This window comes from Propithecus coquereli, unplaced genomic scaffold, assembly GCF_000956105.1.
Source record: "Propithecus coquereli isolate 6110/MARCELLA unplaced genomic scaffold, Pcoq_1.0 Scaffold10, whole genome shotgun sequence".
NCBI lineage: Eukaryota > Metazoa > Chordata > Mammalia > Primates > Indriidae > Propithecus > Propithecus coquereli.
The window spans coordinates 7,096,097-7,115,878 of NW_012133858.1; the positions used below are offsets into that span (position 1 = coordinate 7,096,097).

Sequence of the window (19,782 nt, forward strand, 5' to 3'; positions counted from 1 at the left end):
GCTTAAGCCCAGGAGTCTGAGGTTGGTGTGAACTAGGCTGACGCTATGGCACTCTAGCCCAGGCAACAGAGTGAGACTTTGTCTCAAAAAAAAAAAAAAACATTACCATTGTCCTATAAAGTGTCCCCCTCTTGGTCGGAAAAGGACCCGTACTCTGAAGTAGGATCTGTTGTCTGTCTTTATGAACTTTCTGTTGCTAGTTGGCTTGCAATAAATAAACAGTTCTTTCTGGTGCAAAGCCAAGAACCCATTTGTGAGTTCAGGGGACCTTCTTCCCTTCATTGGGGCACCCCCTGCATCACTGGAATTACAGGCGAACTTTTTTTTTTCTTAATACAGTTATTGAACCTTTTTATGTGAACTATGGTTAAACAATTGCTATGTAAAATATTAAGTATATGGTATTTGGGAGGCTTAGGGGAGAGGATAGCTTGATGCCAGGAATTCAAGACCAGCCTGAGCAACATAGCGAGACCCTGTCTTAAAAAAAAAAAAAAAAAGAAACCAACCAAACAAACAAAAATATTAAGTATAATTCTTGCCAACTTTATATCAAAACATAAACAGTAGTTTTTTAACTACTATTTCACTTAGGAGAATATTATAAAGAACAGTGGACTAGAGGTCAGGAAACCTGGGTTATGTATTTCCAGTTCTTTCTCAAACTAGTTATGTGACCTTTGTTAATGGAAAAAGAACCCAAACTCTGTAAGATAATTTAAAGCGATTTATTCTGAGCCGATGTGTGTAACCACAGCCTGGAGCACATGGCCTTGAGGTCCTGAGAAAATGTGCCCAAGGTTACAGTTTGGTTTTATACATTTATGGAAACAGGAATTACACATAAAGTCATAAATCAATATATGGAAGATATACATTGGTTTGGCCCAAAAAAGCAGAATATTTCCAAGCAGGGGCTGGAGCTTATAGGTTATAGGTGGGTTCAAAGATTCTTTGATTTGTAATTGGTTAAAGAAATGAAGCTTTGTCTAAAGTTGGACTGTTTTAAGATAAAAAAGTCTGTTGGTCAGAGACAAGCCAGGGACATATACTGAACTTAATGTGATCTGTTAAGTAAATTAATAGCCTTCAGGTGTGGTTTAACCTTTGTCTTGCATGGCCTTAGGTCCTGTTAATGATTTAGTATCTGATTGTCCAACTTGTGTCCAACTTCCCTTCACTTCCTGGCCAGGAACTCAGTTTTAAAGTTTTTCTGGGGTCCCCTTTGGCCAAGATTGGTGTGCGGGATTTTAGGATTTTATTTTAGATTATACCTTGGGCAAGTCATTTAATCATCCTGAGCCTGGGCACCCATCTCTAAAATATGAAGAGTTTGATTAGTTCCTTTTAAAAAAAATTTAAATGATTTAACTTTTTCAAAATTATGAAATATTTCAAAAATGCAGAAAAGTGTAAAGAATAAAATAAAGAATACTTACGTATGTAACACCAGATTTTAACATTTTACCATGGTTGGTTTAGAGATGTGGCTTTTTTTTTTCAAAGATAAAATATTTCAGATATAATTGAAGCTTCTTATTCCAGTCCCTTTCTGGTTCCCCCAAGGCTAAACACTCTTCTGAATTTGTCATATATTATTCTGTAGCATGTTGTAATACTTTCATTATGTATTTATGTGTTTTATTTAAATAATTCATGTAGTTTTAATGTTTTTTAATGTTATGAGGACGTTGGTACTTTGAGACATGAGTCTGCCAGCCTCCTCATTTGCTGGCAAATTAATAAACTCATCTTTCCTTCTCCTCAAAAAAAAAAATGTTGTGTATATGATATCATACTGTACATTTAATATTTGTTGCTGGTCTTTGGTATGTAAACTTTTTTCAGGTTCTGTCTAGCTTGCTAAGAGTTTTTTTGGTGCTTGTTTTTAAAAGATGAGTGGATATTGAATTTTGCCAAATGCATTTACTAGGGTGGGAGCTCATGTCATGGGATGAGAAAGAATTCTCCACACAAAGATTAGGATAGAAAGAAGAGGTTTATTTTACTTTTCCCCAAGAGAAAAAGGGAAAAGGGCAAAGCACGAAAGAAAGGAGTGCTTGCACTGAGGACAAGCAGCTTGGGCTTTTTATTGTGGGTTATTAAAGGGGTAAAGAAAAATTAGTTGCTGTAGACTGATGCAGGAGACAGCTGTGAGATGTTAGGGTGTTTGGTTTTCCCTTTTTTTTCCTTCTCCTTGAGGCTGTCTTATCGGTCTGCTCTGGAGTGTGATCTGACAGGTCTGGTCTGGTGTATGTCAAGGAGCTATCTGCTCAGCTCTTTTCAAATGCTGTAAATACAATCTCTTCAGGTGGTTAAACTTAAAGACAGCTAGTTAAGGCCCATGTGGTTAAACTTAAAGACAGTGAGTTAAGGTCCATGTGGTTAATCAAACATGGGGCAATGATTTTTCTGTCCTTTTATTTTCTGTTAGATAGTTTATTAGTAATGCCATCCTTTCAGCCTTTTCTGCATCCATTGAGATGATCATATGGTTTGTCTCCTTTAGCCTTTATTAATGTGTTGAGTTCTATTAATAAATTTTCTTTTTTTTAATTTTAGATTTTCTAATGCTACACTATTTTTGCCTTCCTGGGATAATTCCAATTTAGTTATGGTGTTCCCTCTTAACTTGTATGACTTCTGTAGCCCTTTGTGAATATAGGGAAATATAATTTATTAACTCATCGTTTTGTTCTTCTTCACAGGCAATTTTTAAGTGATGTGATTGCAAATACTGTTACGGAATTGGAAGATTCAGGCACTTTCACAAATCTCCTGTCAGATTTAAGCAAAGAGAGGGAAAACAAAATGCATTTCTATGATGTCATTACCAGGTCAGAGTAATGTTAAGTTTATTTGTTTTGTTGTATTTTGAAGTGCCATAAAACTCTTACCAGAAATCCTTGATTTCTAAAGCAAACTGAACACGTGCTTTCCAGGGAGGACAGTAGAAGTCAGAAATTTGGGTTCTACTCTTAATTCTGCTGGGACAATAACTCAGATTTCTGGGCTTTAGTTATCTTTATCTATAAAATGGTAAGCATATTCTTCCTCTTATAGTAATCTTTCTTAACATTGAGTTCACTGAAAATCCTTGAACAACAACAAAGGCATGCCAAGGGAAGTTTTCTTTTTTCTTTCTTTCTTTCTTTCTTTTTTTTTTTGAGACAGGGTCTTGCTCTGTTGCCTGGGCTAAAGTGCAGTGGCATCATTATAGCTCACTGCAACCTCAAATTCCTGGGCTCAAGCAATCTTCCTGCCTCAGCCTCCCAAGTAGCTGGGACTATGGGCGCACACCACCATGCCTGGCTAATTTTTCTATTTTTAGTAGAATCGGGATCTCGCTTTTGTTCAGGCTGTATACATTTAGATTTCATTTTTGTCTTTTATGCTTTATATCTTCTTTAATTTTGTTGACTTCTCTCATCCGCATTGCTTCTTTCCCCAATCTCTTTGACTTTGTAGGTTTATACCTTTTATTATTCCTTTCATATTATTTCATTATTGTTTCAAGAAGGAACAGAAATAGCTGTATGTATTCAACTGCTAAATAAAAAGAGAAAGTGTGCATAATTATGTTAACTGAAAAAATTAGGGTAAAAATTATATATATGATATAATTCCAGTTTTGTAAAAGAAAAATCATAGTATGTATTGATCAGAAGGAAATATAATACATTTCAACCATGGTTAACTCTAGATAGTGGGATTGTAATAGAGTAGTCACCCCTCCTCCCATAGATACGAAAGGGTAATATTGACTGGAGGGAATATGTAACAGAAGAAATGGCTTGAAAAAATGGCAAAAATGTTTTCTACCTCTCTAAAACATCCCCTACTCCTTTTGGAGAACTAGGACCTGCATCCTTGCCTCAGGCCAGTGGTCAGGAGGGCAGGGGAGTATCCTTTGTTCTTTGTGCCACAGAAAATGGTATTAATCCAGGCGGAGGTCATGAGATTGTCTTAGCCGAAGATGGGATTGATCAGAACCTTTAAAAACTCTGTACTTCTGCTCAGAAGCAGGATGCTGGTACTTCGTGATGGGAGTCCACCAGCCTCCTCATTTGCTGGCAAATTAATAAACTCCTCTTTCCTTCTCCTCAAACCACTTGTCCTAGTTCTTCTGATGCAGCCTTGGGGACAAGTGGGGCCAAACTTTCAGTAATAGGATTATGGGTGATTTTTATTTTTCTTCATACTCTTTTTGCATTTGCTAGGTTTTTTAAAATGGGCATATGTTACTTTTATAATCTCATATAAATATCATTTGTTTGTTTAAATGAACCTGTCCTTGGGATACTGAATTTAATAGTAGAGAGAAGTATTTGTTCTACATCCTTCTTATCTGTTTCTTATGATCTGTAAATGGGAAATACATAATCTATAATTTGTTTTGGCAATGACAATCTGAAGATTCTAATTAAGTACATACTTTCTAAAAATTCCTGAGTAAAAATCCTTACCTAGATACAGTTTAGTGGTAAAGTTTTTTGGTGGTTCTTTTGTTTATTCTTGTGTTATTTTACTTTTTGTTTGTTTGTTTTAAACCTAAATAATGGGTTTGCTGGGCAAGGCATAGTGGCTCATTCCTGTAATCCTAGCACTTCAGGAGGCCTAGGCAGGAGGATCACTTGAGCCTAGGAGTTCAAAGCTGCAGTGAGCTATGATGACACCACTGCACTGTAGCCCGGGCAACAGAGAGGGAGACCTTGTCTCATAAAATAAATAGATAAATAAGTGAATGAATGAATGAATAAATAAATAAATAATGGGATTGCTGGAGAGAAGGAGAATTCTCTGTTTCTCTGAGGAACAGTAACATAAAGTAGTTAAGTTCTCAGACAATACTGAGTTTGAACCCCATTCTGCCATTTACTGTTTGTCTTCTGAGACATAGATGCCAAGATGGGATTATTCATGCAAAGATTTTATCAGAGGAAACACTTGTTCGAGAGAAAATGGGGAGGGAAACTTCAGACCTAATGCAAGACCGGCCCAAGGAGAGGGAAGGTTGCGTGGAAGGGACTGCTGTGCAGTCTTAAGGATGATTTGTCAAGGTCATTGGGGAGCCAAAGTCAACCATCAAAGAAGTCCTGACTCTCCCAGAAGGGCCTGCCCTAGTATCTCTGCCACACTCAGTAATTGGGTGGGAGCAATCGATGGGAAGTGTGGCCTCAGAACACACACAGTGAAGGATCTCAGAGCCTGGAAGCTGGGACCCGTGTTTGATTATGCTTCCTGTGGTTGAAGGTCTGTGAGGCATATTCTTATGCCCACAACAAATTACCTTAGCTCTCTAAGACACATTTTTCTCATCTGTAAAATAGGGATAATGATAGACTACCTGATAAAGTTATTATGAGGTAAGAATATGTAATTCAAGTGCTCAAAATAGGAAGGATTCTTTTTTTCTCTTCTTGTGCCTCTTCTTTGCTTGTTCTCAGCAGCAGCTATTTCAGATGCAACACTGATAGGCCAGAATTACATCTTCCTCCAATTTACTAAAACAGTCTTTTAAAAAATGTTACTAAAAATATGTTCCATGGACTAGCAGTATTAGTATCACCTGGGAACTTATTAGAAATGCAAACTTCAGGGCCCCATCCCAAACCTCCCAAACCAGATTCCCTGGTGGTAGAGCCCAGGAATCTGTTTTTTAATGTGTAGGTGATCCTTACGCACAGTAAGGTTTGAGAAGCACTGCTGTAAACACAAATCACTCTTATTTCTTTTAGTGAGGAAAATGGAAGAAAAAAGATAAAATCTCTTCAAAAACAGCTAGTTAATGTGAAAAAAGAATGGCAATTTGAAGTACAGGTAAGAATTACCTGCATAACACCAAAAGTTACTGAGCTAAAACAGCTATTTAGAAGACATCTTTTTCAAGCAGAGAAAAGTTATGTATGAAAGATTATTGTTTCTCCTGGGATGTCTGTACTGTTAAAAATATAAAGAGAGTAACTGGAGAGCTGACCTGGGTTGTGTAAGTGTGTCCACAATAGAGGTCTGGGAGACCCCACCCTCCGAGCTCTTAGCCTGTTCTTATCCTTAAATCCCACCCACACACACTACGCACTCCTTCCCTACTGGAGACCTTGTCTCAGGCAGTCTCCTATATTCTAACATCCCAGATAGGAAAGTATATTACTAGAGACAACATTAAGCACATTACAAACCTTCTTATACATGGTGGTTAGGTTTAATAATGCCATTTTTATTGTATTTCAAGTACAAAGCGGATTTAATGCGCTTTTGTGGGTCATTAGGACCCAATCTCATGTCTAATTTACTTCTATCAGAAAACACCTCTCAAGTTTGAAGGAATTGATATGCAAAACAAAGTTTGGGCTACAACTTCAGCAGTTAGAAGCTAGCTCTATTAGGATGACTAAACAGCTCTTCTGTTAGCGGCTTAGAAAGTGACAAAGTATGGCCTAATATCAGCTTTTCATCGACTAGCTATTTGGACAATTTTATGCTTCAGAGCAGGGAATCTTCATTATTCCCTACATAGACATTAGGAGAATATTTTTAAAATATATTTGGAAGAATTTTTTTGAAAGGTCACTAATCTTTCTTTCAGGATATTATCTTTAAGTCTTCCAAACAAATTGCTTAACACCCCTTCTTATTTTTTATTTGCCAATTACAAAGTTCCTTTGGTATTGTTCTTGACATCATTATCTCTATTAGCCCTCTGCTTATAGCTTATATTTTTTGAAAACCATTTTAGCCCCTCTGGGAACCTTCACAAAAACTAGTTCATGCTTAACTTTTCTTTCTAATGAACAGAGTTTTTCAGGGGTTTTCTAGCTTTTTTCCTTGAAAAACTCTCCCATAATTTAAAAATTCCTCTTGATTGCTTAAAGCCCAGGTTGCTGTGAACTGTGATTGTGCCACTGCACTCCAGCCTGGGCAGCCCTCCAGTGAGAACCCATTTCAAAAAAAATTTTTTTTAATTAAAAAAAATTCCTCTTGCCGGGCGCAGTGGCTCACACCTGTAATCCTAGCTCTCTGGGAGGCCGAGGTGGGCGGATTGTTTGCGCTCAGGAGTTCAAAACCAGCCTGAGCAAGAGTGAGACCCTGTCTCTACTAAAATTAGAAAGAAATTAATTGGACGACTAAAAAATATATAGAAAAATTAGCCGGGCATGGTGGCGCATACCTGTAGTCGCAGCTACCGGGAGGCTGAGGCAGTAGGATCGCTCGAGCCCAGGAGTCTGAGGTTGCTGTGAGCTAGGCTGACACCACGGCACTCACTCTAGCCCGGGCAAAAGAGTGAGACTCTGTCTCAAAAAAAAAAAAAAAAAATTCCTCTTGAGATCCTTACTTTTTGAAATAGAAGATATTTATATTATTCTCCTTTTAAGCCCTCTAAACCAACAATGTCAAACAAAACCTCAGAGTTAGCACTCTGCCAGTTAACCCTCCTATGCTACCATCATGACCATCTTTTTTTCTCTTTCCTCAAACACTGCTGATAATAGAATTTTCCAGACAGCAATGAACACTTGACCCTGAAACTTATTCTCTTGGATTACATCTCAGCCATTACATTCAGCCACAGTAAAACTAAAGCAGAATATCACTCAGATATTTTGATCATCAGCAATAAGAATAAGTTAAGAAACTAGGACTAAAAGGTCCAAGGCAAACTTTGGAACAAAAAACAACTATCAGTATGAAATCAAGTTAAATTCCTAGAGTTTCTAAAAACCAGTGGTCAAATCAAGTTTGGAAAACAAGAAGACAGGAAATACATGGACACTAGAGACCTGTGGGTCAGAAAAGGATGCCAGCAATTAGGATGGCAGGTTTTTGTGTGTGAAAGGGTCAGTGGTAACTTGGATGTGAAGGAACAATTGCTTTAGATACTAGGCAGAAAAAAAAGTCACAAAGGAAAAAAAATTAGGTTGCTGTCAGGCTCCTGAACATAACCATACAACGTGAGATAACAGTGCAGCAGCATTTTCGTGAAACTAGTGGGAAAAAAGAGAAAGAACCAAGGCTGGGCATGGTGGCTCATGCCTATAATCCTAGCACTCTGGGAGGCTGAGGCAGAAGGATCACTTGAGGTCAGGAGTTCAAGCCCAGCGTGAGCAAGAGGCAGACCCGTCTCTACTAAAAATAGAAAAAAGTAGCTGGACATGGTGGCGTGCGCCTGTAGTCCCAGCTACTCGGGAGGCTGAGGTAGGAGGATCACTTGAACCCAGGAGTTTAAGGTTACAGTGACCTATGATGATGCCACTGCACTCCAGCCTGGGTGACAGAGTGAGACTCTGTCTCAAAAGAAAAAAAGAAAAGAAAAGAATCAAGATCTACATATAAAAATCTATTTATCTTTTTTATACATCAGCAACAGACTTCGAAAATAAAATTGAAAAAATTGTTATTTACAATAGCATCAAAAATATCAAATACTCAGCATTGAATCCAGCAGCAGCAACAATAACAACGATAAAATATGTAGGGCTTCTTTGCAGAAAACTATAAAACGGTATTGAAAAATTAAATAATACTTAAATAAGTGGAGGGATATGCCATGTTTATGGATTGGAAGACTCAATATTGTAGAGATGTCAATTCTCCCAAAATTGGTCTATAAATTAATTCAATGTCAGTCAAAATTCTGATTGAATTTTTATTTATTTATTCATTTATTTTTGAGAAGCTTGACAAACTGTTTCTAAAATTTGTACAGAAATGCTAAGGGCTAAAAATAGTCAAGACAGTATTGAAGAACAAGGTAGAAGGACTTGCTTTCTTGAATTGTTAGAATTGTTATAAAGCTGCACTAATTAAAACAGTGTATACTGGTGCAAGGATTGACAAATTGAGCAATGGAACAGAATATAAAGAGAACCATTGTAGATATGTGACAAGGATAGCACCACGGTGCAGTGGTGGAAAGCAGTTTTAATAAATGATGCTGAAGAAATTGGATACCTACATGGAAAGAAATTAAACTTAACTCTGACCTGACACCATACACAAAATATCACTTCCATGTGAGTATAGATCTAAATGGATAAGTGTAGATCTAAATTTTAGGCTAAAGCATAACATTTCTAGATAATATAGGAGACTATCATCTTGACTTTGGGTAGGGAAAGATTTCTTACACAGGCCACAAATGGTACAAATTACAGAGGAAGAAGTTGATAAATTTGACCACATTAAAATTAAAAGCTTATGTTCATCAAAAGACACCATTAAGTAAGAAAAAGACAAGCCACAACATGGGAGAAGCTATTTACAACATTAACCAACAAAGGCTTGTATCCAGAATATGTAGAGAACTCTACAAATTAATGAGAAAAAGACAGATACCTAATGGAAAAATGAGCAAGAGAGTGAACAGATACTTCAAAAAGAGGATGTCCAACTGGCTAATCAACATGTGAAAGTGTGTTCAACCTAAACTGTCATCAGGGAAATGCAAATTGAAACCATAGGTGACACAATTATATTCTCATTAGAATAGATAATTTATGATACTAAATGTGACAATATAGAATAATGGGAATTCTAATACTCTATACTGGTCCTACCACTCTGGAAAAATTTGACATTATCAAAGTTAAAAGATATGCATACATTATTACCCAGCAGTTCAACCCAATACAATGTGTGTATGCATGTGCATGAAGAATCATGTACAAAAATGATCAATACAGCATTATTTTGGTAGCTCATAAATGGAAACAACCAAAATGGTGTTATCATACATTATGGTATATACATACCATGGAATACTATACTTCAGTTAAAATTACCACATCCTGAACATAATGTGAAACAAAATAGTCTAGATACACAAAAAAACATACTGAATATGGTCCCAATTTTGGAAAGTTCAAAAAACTAAACTATAGTTTTAGGGATAAATGCTCAAATTGTAAACTATAAAGAAAATTACCGTAAAATTAAGGATACTAGATATTTCTGGAAGGGGGAAGGTAGTGATTGAGAAAGGGTATGTGGGAGTTCAGGGGGGCTCCTGTCAATCCTGTTTCTTATTCTGGGATTACTTTGTTCAGTGGGAGTTACTTTATAAATGAGACATATCCTGTGTTTGTGCACTTTTTGTAACATATGTTCTGTATTCACACACACAGAGTTAGAAAAAAGTAATTACATGTGTGTTGTATGTTAGAATAAAATACAAGGTGTTATGGATGTATAGAGGAAGGGGCTTTAAGGCTAGTGAGTGAGGGAAGGTCACACTATAGAAATTATATGTAAGCTGAGACTTAGAGGATATCTACAAGTTAGCCAGGTGGAGAGGAGAAGAATATTTTAGGCACAGGGAACAGAAAAACATATTTAAAGAATTTATTATTATGTGTGCCTGATGAATTGACTCTTTTATCATAATAAAGCATTCCTCTTTATGTATGATAATTCTCTTTGTCTTAAAGTCTATCTTATATGCCATTCCTTTCTTCTTTTTTTTTTTTTTTTGAGACAGAGTCTCACTTTGTTGCCCAGGCTAGAGTGCCGTGGCGTCATCCTAGCTCACAGCAACCTCAAACTCCTGGGCTCAAGCAATCCTTCTGCCTCAGCCTCTCGAGTAGCTGGGACTACAGGCTTGCGCCACCATGCCTGGCTAATTTTTTCAATATATTTTTAGTTGTCCGATTAATTTCTTTCTAATTTTTTAGTAGAGACGGGGTCTCGCTCTTGCTCAGGCTGGTCTCGAACTCCTGAGCTCAAACAATCCTCCCACCTCGGCCTCTCAGAGAGCTAGGATTACAGGCGTGAGCCACCGCGCCCGGCCCCATTCCTTTCTTCTTATGCTTGCTGTTTGCATGACATATCTTTTTCTACTCATTTACTTTTTTTTTTCAAAATATTAAGGGAATTGTTCAGATAAGATTTTAACTTTTTATGAAATCTCGTATGGAATCTTAACTGTTTGCCTCTTTTTTTATTTCAAAATATTAAGAGGTTACAAATGTTTCTGTTACATGGATACACTGTATAAATTCTGAAGTCAGGGCTTTCAGTGTACCTGTCACCAGGACAGTGGTCATTGTGTCCAATAGGTAAGTTTTTATCCCTCCCCCACCTCCCATTGTCCCCTCTTCTTTAGTTTCTAATGTCCTTCATGTCTCTTTGTGCCTGTGTGTACCCATCATTTAGCTCCCACTTATTTTCCATTCCTGAGATACTTCACTTAGAATAATGGTCTCCAGTTCCATCCAAGTTGCTTCCATTCCTCTTTATGTCTGAGCAGTACTCCATGGTGTGTGTGTGTATATATATATATATACACACACACACACCACATTTTCTTTATCCACTAATGAAGTGATGGGCACTTAGGTTTATTCCATATCTTTGCGATTGTGAATTGAGCTGAGATAAACATTTGAGTCCAGCTGTCTTTTTCATTAAACGATTTATTGTCCTTTAGGTAGATACCCAGTAGTGGGATTGCTAGATCAAATGGTAGATCTACTTTTTGCTCTTTGGGGGATCTCCATACTGTTTTCCATAGGGGTTGTACTAGTTTGCAGTCCCATCAACAGTGTATAGGTGTTCCTTTTTCTCTGCATCCATGCCAACATCTGTTATTTTTTTACTTTTTAATAGCCATTCTGAGAGGGGTAAGGAGGTATCATTTACTTTTAAACTATCAATTCATATCTTTTATTTTATTGTTTATTTTTTGTTTGTCCTCTCTGGTTTTCTTCTTTTCCTGACCTATTTTAGTTTATTTGATTTTTAAAATATTTATATTTAATTTATCTATTGGATTCTTATCTATACCTATTTTCATTTTTTAAACAATTGGTTGCTTTTGAGATTTCTTTTCACAATCTATTTGGCATTAATATTGTGCCATTTCACATAAAATGTAAAAACCTTGACCCATATAGTTTAATTTCTCCCCCTTCCCCCAGCCATGATCTTTATCTAATGGCTGTTATATATATTACATTTATTGTACATTGTAAACACCACAAGACAAAAAATACATTTTTTGCTTTAAATGGTTATGTTTTTAAAAATTAAGAGGAAAATAAGAGTCTTATATTTACTTAGATATTTATCAAAAGATTTCCATCTGGTATCATTTCCTTTCAGTCCGAAGAAATTTCTTTACATTTCTTGCCATCCATATTTCCTCCTAACAAGTCCCCTTAATTTCCTTTTACTTAGAAATGTCTTTATCTTGCCTTCATCCTTGAAGAACATTCTCACTGGGTGTAGAATTCTGGGTCGACAGATTTTTTCCTTTCAGTGCTGAAGGATATCCATTGTCTTTGGTCAAAATTATATTTTATTTTATTTTAATTTTTAGAGACAAAGTCTCACTTTGTCACCCAGGCTGAAGTGCAGTGGCTCAGTCATAGCTCACAATAACCTGGTACTCCTAATCTCAAGTAATCTCCCCACCTTAACCTCCCAAAGTGCTGGGATTACAGGCGTGAGCCACCACTCCTCCTGGCCTCCATTAGTTTCTTGTAAAGATAGTGGTTATTCAAATCATTGTTCCTCTGTATATGATGTGTGTGTGTGGTTTTTTGTTTGTTTGTTTTTGAGACAGGGTCTCCCTCTGTCACCAGGCTAGAGTGCAGTGGCATCATCATAGTTCATTGCAACCTCAAACTCCTGGCTCAAGTGGTCCTCTTGCCTCAGCCTCCTGAGTAGCTGAGACTACAAGCATGGGCCATGATGCCTGGCTAATTTTTCTATTTTTAGTAGAGACGAGGTCTCACTCTTGCTCAGGCTGGTCTCAAATTCCTGAGCTCAAGCAATCCTCCCACCTCAGCCTCCCAGAGTGCTAAGATTACAGGTGTAAGCTACCACACCCAGTCTCAGCCATTATGCTTAAACATTTTTTCTGTGTGGTAAAATACATATAAAATTACCGTCTTAATCATTTTTAAGTGTTATTTAGTGGTATTAAGTATATTGACATTGTTGTGCAATCATTACCACCATCCATCTCCAAAACTCTTTCCATCTTGCAAAACTGAAACTCTCTACCCATTAACCCCTCCATTCCCTCTCCCTCCAGCCCCTGGCAACCACTATTCTGCTTTTTGTCTCTATGATTTTGACTACTCTAGGTACTTCATATAAGTGGAATCATATGGTATTTGTGTTTTGCGACTGTGAGTCATTATTTTTTCACTTTATTTTCAGCTCCATTTGCTCTTACCTCTCCTACTGGAACTCCAGTTACCTCTATTTTGGACCTTTTGATGTTGACCTGCAGGCCCCTCTGTTCATTAAAATTTTTTTTCACTTTGTTCATCAGATTGAATAATTTCTATTACTCTGTCTTCAAGTTCATTGAATCTTTCCTATGCCATCTCCACTCTGCTGTTAAGCCTATCTAAATACATTTTTTGTTTTAAATAATGTATTTTTCAGTTTTAGAATTTGCTTTTAGTTCTTCTTTGTAGTTTCTATTTCAGTGCTTAGATTCCTACCTTTTTATTTATTATGAGCACATTTTTTCTTTACTTCATTAAGCTTTGTAGAAAATCCTTGTTTGCTAATTCCAACATTTGGGCATTTCAAGGTCAATCTCTGTGGATTATCTGTTCTCTGAGAATGGTCCAGTTTTCTTCTTCAATGTGAAGTAATTTTGGAATGTGTTTGGATAATGTGAATGTTATGTTGTAGAGGCTGTATATTCTTCTCTATTCCCCCCCCCAAAGCATATTGTCGTTTTTATTTTAGCAGATACTTAACTTGGTTAAATTCAAGTTAAAAACTCTCTCTTACTTACAGTGGGCAGCAGCTCAAATATCAGTTCAGTTCTTTTATCCTTAGCAGAGCTTCCTGCATTCTTACTGACACTGTGTGGTTCAGGAGTCAGCCAGACATTTGTATAGAGTTTATGCACAGAATTTGGAGTTTCCTTTCTCTGGTTCAGGATTATTTCCTTCCTTTCAGTATTATTCCCTTACTTTTCAAAGGCTGTGATTGCCCCTGAATCTCTTTGCTGGTTCTTCAGTCTAAAAAGACTACAGGGTTTTGAATCTGAGTTTTAGTTGCTCTACATGTACCCTCTGATCCCCCCGCCAAATGTTGGCTGTAGTTTGCTAAAGGTCATAGAAATTGAGAAACTCACTCACCCCATGTTGTTGTCTACTCTCCTCTAGATGCCTGATTTTGTACACTCTCCAATATTTTTATATAATTTCCTTTTGTATTATGTCCAGAGTTTATAGTTACTGTGTGAGGGTCATTCTGGTAGGAGCTTATCTGCAATAGTGAAAGCAGAACTTCTGAAGATTCAATTAGGAAACAGCTTGAGGTTTATAAGGGACTGAAAGAAGACCAGTAGAGCTGCTGAAGTGTGGAGAGAAAGGGAGACAGTAGCATGAGATGAAGCTAGCATGGGAGCCAGGGAGCAGATTATGGAGGGCCTTATAAGCCATGCTTGTCTGGGCAAATATCATCAATGGGTGCCATATAGGTGGGGGAGGCCCATCACGTAAGAAATCTATCTTGTCATTGGAGGTCAGGGTTTGGGACCATATTGAAATTCTGAGTTTGTAATCTTTGTTCTGTTGGTTAGTGCTACATCTAGTCTGCTCCAGACCCATGGCTTTATGCTGACCCAGAGTTTCTTAAAGCAGTTGCCTTTACCTCATCATACTGCCTCCAGCATATACGATAAACCTTTCCAATGCTGGAGCTGCTGCTGAGGTATTTAGTGTTGGGGAGATAATATCACAACAGGAAGCCAAGGAGGAGTTATTTCCCGAGAGAGAGAGAAAAGGAGAGATTTTTTTCTTATATAGAGAGAATATATTTATTCTCTAAGCTATAGGCCTTAGCTTTCAAGGAGAAAGTTGGCTCATAATGAAGAGTTCTTCACCTGCTTCAGTTTTGCCATGATAGTTGAGGTCTGGATATAGTGACCATGAAAGATATGATGCCAATCCTAGTCATTTGACTGGTTATAAAAGGAGCCAAAGATCATGAAGATGGATGTCCTGGAATCCTACAATATTATTGCAATAGTGACAAGGATTTTCCCAATGGTGCTCCATGATTTTGAATACAAATTGTTGCCCTTTGACTCTTAGGGTGCCCTATTTGTATTCTACTTCTTGATGAAGAGCGTGTTGCACCTCCTCCTTAGCAGGAGCTAATTGTAAAAATTTATTCCTTAGACCTGGATTCACATGAATGTCTAGACTAGGTGTCCCTAAGCCAAATACAGCACTACCAGTTCTTCACCTTTTGTTGTTCTTTCAGCCTTCCCATTGCCATATATGGTCATTGACTGTACTTTGGAAAGCTCAATACTATTCAGGAAGCTTGCCATGATATTTTAAAATGGGCCTGAACTACTCCAGCCTCCAAGCTATACTTTGTTTTTTCTCTGGCTACCCTGTCATTAACTTTTGCATGTTACCTAGCTCTTTTCTTCACTCAGTCCCTCAGCTTTTTTCACTCTTTGATGAACCTTTTTTTTTTTTGGCCAGATGTAGAATGGGTACCAAAGAGAATAGGTTGAGATGAATATGATTTCTAAGCTCCAAAATGGGTTAAAGAATTAAATGAAGATAAAAGGCATGCTTGCTAAATTTGCAAGCCACTCAAAGCTGGTATGTGACAAGGAATAGAAATCAGAATAGTGATTATAGAACACTGAACTGACTCCAACAAGATGCAAAGGGGAAACTAAAATCCTGATTTTGGTTAGAAGAATCTTTTAAATTGTGAATTGGGAAGACCTAACTTGTTTTTAACAGTTTCGTTAGAGGCTCAGCCAGGTTCTAACATGAGTACCTGAGGTTAGGAACCTACCACTGGTTTTTGTAGTAACAGCATTTGAAAAGGTACCTGGCTTTCTGTCGTCTCTAGACTTCTTAGAGTCTCCCTTTCACAGTGTTTCTTCTAATGGCTTGTCATTAGAGTCTTAATAACAATCATGACAATCTATTAACATAAAATATTTTGAAAAGAATTTGGAGTGCTTCCTCTTTGTTTTGATTATGCAATTAGTGGCACTGAATAGTGTTTATACAATAGGGAGAACATACTCCCCTATCCTGTGTTGTGGTTAGACATATATACAGTTTTGGGCATCACATTTAAGAAGGAGTTTACTCAGAAGAGATCAGCCAAGACAGTAAGGTATGTGGAAACTTTATTACAGAAGGAAAGCTAAGAGAAAATTGGTATGATTGACCTGGGAAAGAGAACAGTTCAAATGGAAATGAAAGCAGTAGGTGGAACTGGGGCCTGAAACTTTAGAAGTTTGGATTGATTATGTTTTATCTACATCTCAGAATGGGAGACTGTTTAGCTCAGAGTTTATTCAGAGTCTGTGGACTCTTACAGAATCAGCCAGTATTCTAAGTCATGGGCAGACAGACAAATATAAATGTTAATTATACAGAACTGTATTTTTTTTCTGTGGCTTTTATCGCTTTAATAGATTACATCTCCATTTGCCCTTTTGCTGTCCAGTGAAAGGGGCAACGTGAGATGTAGGACAAGTTCCAATTTCTTCAGATAGTAGCTTCCAAAATTCCAGGTCTCTTTTCTCTACTTTGTGTTCAATTATGAAAACAGACACTACCATTGGCAGCCTTTGGCTCACACTATTGTGGCAGCCTTTAGAGCCTTATTAACTTAGTAACAATTGGTTGATTCCCTCTTTTTATTACTAAATCATGCTTCTCCAAATTCAAATAACAAGTCCAGAAGTCCAGTTCTGAAGGCAGTTTTGGGATTTGGAAGTAAAGTTTGATGTGCCTTGAAAACCCACAAATATGACGGATCACTTCATGGACCCTGGTCATGGGGAAAGCTCCAGACACCATGGAAAACCAGGATTATAGGTAGTGGTGAAGGCAAATCTTTTCCTAGTGAAAATCATAAACGAAATTCATATAACTCAAGACCGTTGGCCTGTAGCCCACTGCTTGTATGCTGGCTCCTGTTGCACACTGGGGAGATGAGGAAATGGAACAGCACTTCAGTTCACTTATTAGTTTGCCGTGAGTGTGATTTTACCATCACTAGCCTGTCAGTATTTTACATCTTCCTCTTATGTTTCCACACTGTCACCATGGAGGGCCATAACAATGTTGGTGCAAAACATCAATAAATGAAAGAACTCAGAGTAACTGGGCCCATGGCAACAGCATTAAAACCAGATGCCTTTGGCTTGGCACAGCTGATGTTGTATGAATTTATAAACTGTTACATAATGTAATACCTTCTGTTTACCATAGGTAGAAACTCCTAGAGTTTTAACTCTGCATTTTTTTTTAATTTATTTTTTATTTTATTTTATTTATTTATTTTTTGAGACAGAGTCTCACTCTGTTGTCCAGGCTAGAGTGCCACGGTGTCAGCCTAGCTCACAGCAGCCTCAAACTCCTGGGCTCAAGTATCGTCCCACCTCAGCCTCCCGGTAGCTGGGACTACACGTGTGCACCACCATGCCTGGATCTTTTTTTTTTTTACTTTATTTTTTTGTAGGGACAGGCCTCTCTCTGTTGCCCAGGCTGGTCTTGAACTCCTGGCCTCAAGTGTTCCTCCCATCTTGGTCTCCCAAAGTGCTGGGCTTATAGGCATGAGACACTGTGACCTATGATGCTTTAAGCTATGTTTATTTTTCATTATGGATTATTTTGACTAATTTCTGCTTTGTTTTTTCTTCCAATAGTTACTTAGAACTAATTCCACCCAGCTGATGTGGTAAGATTAAAGGTGGATGGTATTTAGAGAAACATAGATCTCTGGCCGGGTGCAGTGGCTCACGCCTGTAATCCTAGCACTCTGGGAGGCCAAGGTGGGAGGATTGCTTGAGCTCAGGAGTTTGAGGTTGCTGTGAGCTAGGCTGATGCCATGACACTCTAGCCTGGGCAAGAGAGTGAGACTCTGTCTCAAAAACAAACAAACAAACAAAAAAACATAGATCTTTGATTGAAGCCATGCATTTTTGTTATTAGTTGTATATTTGCTTGTTGTGCTATCAGGTAACACTGATCACCTCTTTGTGAAGTTACTCACACTTTGATTCTTTTCAAACAAATGTTACATCTCTTACTAAAACCTTTCCAGGGATTCCTATGGCACTCGTAATAAAATCCAAACTTCTTACTCGCACCCCTGAGGTCCTGCATGGTTTGTTCTTACCTACTTCTCCAACCTCATCTTGTCCCACTCTCAGCCCTCACTAGGCTACAACTGGCAGAGTTTTCTTTCAGTTCCTGGAATGAATCCAGGTCTTGACTAACTCAGGACTTGGCATATACTTTTTCTGTTTTTAGAATTCCTCTTGATCCCATTTTTCATGTGATAGACTTACTGATCCTTCAGGTATCAGATTAAACATTGCTTTCTCGGAGAATCCTTCTCAGACTGTGCAGTCTAACGTAGGTCTCCCTCGTTATTTTCTCCCATAACCTGTTGTCCTTGTCTTTCCTATCATTTTGCACAATTTAAAAAAGTTTACACATATTTGTTTGTTTCCTTTTAACCACATTTCTCCCACTAGACTGTAAGCTCTATGAGGGCAGGGATTGGGTTTATTTAGATCTCTACTATTTACCCAGTGCCTAGCTCAATTCCTGGTACTGAATACATACTTTTCTTCATAAATATTGAGCCCTTAAAATTGCCAAGTACTTGATAACCTACAAGGAGTTTTCACATGAATTCTCAGTGAATCTTTATAATTGCTGTCTAAGAAATTTCAGGCAGGGTAGATATTATTTTTTCTATGTTATAGAAGGTAAAACTTGGAGAGTTTAATTGACTTGGCCAAGTTCACACAGCTGGTGAGAGGTGTGGATGGGAAGTCAATTCTTTTGATCTTTTTGACCAGTATTCTTTCTACCAAAATGAAATATTAATGGGAAATCTGTGTGGAAAGTAGTGTGCCTATGAAAGAATCTCACAGTCATGATTTTGAGAACTACTTTGTTATCTTTCATCTTCATTTATAGTATTCATGATTATTGTCTAAATTTCCCTTAGTGTGATAGCAGAAAAATAATTTTCATTCTTTATTAACTTATAAATATAAAAGGTAAGCCTAAGCCACTGACCAAACTGAATGGAAGTAGACTGTATTTTCAATTTAGAAACCTAGTCTGTCTTGTGCAGAATCGGAATGAATATATTGCTCACCTCAGAGACCAATTGCAAGAGACGAAGGCAAAAACCAACTTGGAGAATCAGTATATGAAAAAAAATACTGAGCTGCAGATTGCCCAGACCCAGAAAAAATGTAACAAAACAGAGGAACTCTTGCTGGAGGAGATTGAGGTAATCCCTGCTACATTAGGAAAGAGCGAAGTAGATGGCATTTGAGCTGTCTCTCCCTGTATTGTCTCAGCTAACTAAGGAGGCAAGAGATGGAGATTTCCCTTCAACTCTCTCTCCAGTAACCACCCCGTCCCCTACACACATTTGAGATTGAAAAGAAACACCTAAATGAAGACTTGCATATTTGCAAGCAGAGATTCTGATGAGCTGTATCCTACATCTCTTGCTTCTCTTATAATGACTTTGAAAATTGGTTGTACTTTCTCCTCTTGGTCATTTTATTCTTATTTTATAAAACCACTAGCCATTTTTTTCCCTCCCTCCCTCCCTTCCTTCCTTCCTATTTTTTTGAAACAGGGTCTCACTCTGTTGCCTGGGCTGGAGTGCAGTGGCGTTATTATAGCTCACTGCAACCTCAAACTCTTCTGCTCAAGCGATCCTCCTGCCTCAGCCTCCTGAGTAGCTGGCACTAGGGGCACAGACCACCATGCCCAGCTAATTTTTAAATTTTTT

At 37.7% G+C, this 19,782-nt stretch overlaps 1 protein-coding gene across 1 annotated transcript in view; it reads left to right on the forward strand.

Annotated features, from left to right (window-relative positions):
• The window catches only part of IQCG (IQ motif containing G), a 47,080-nt gene that overhangs the window by 13,000 nt on the left and 14,298 nt on the right, over positions 1-19,782 (forward strand). Inside the window, exons 3-5 of the mRNA XM_012641219.1 lie at positions 2,709-2,837; positions 5,739-5,820; positions 19,108-19,269. Coding sequence (XP_012496673.1) covers positions 2,709-2,837; positions 5,739-5,820; positions 19,108-19,269 — 373 coding nt within the window. The remainder of the gene's footprint in view (positions 1-2,708; positions 2,838-5,738; positions 5,821-19,107; positions 19,270-19,782) is intronic.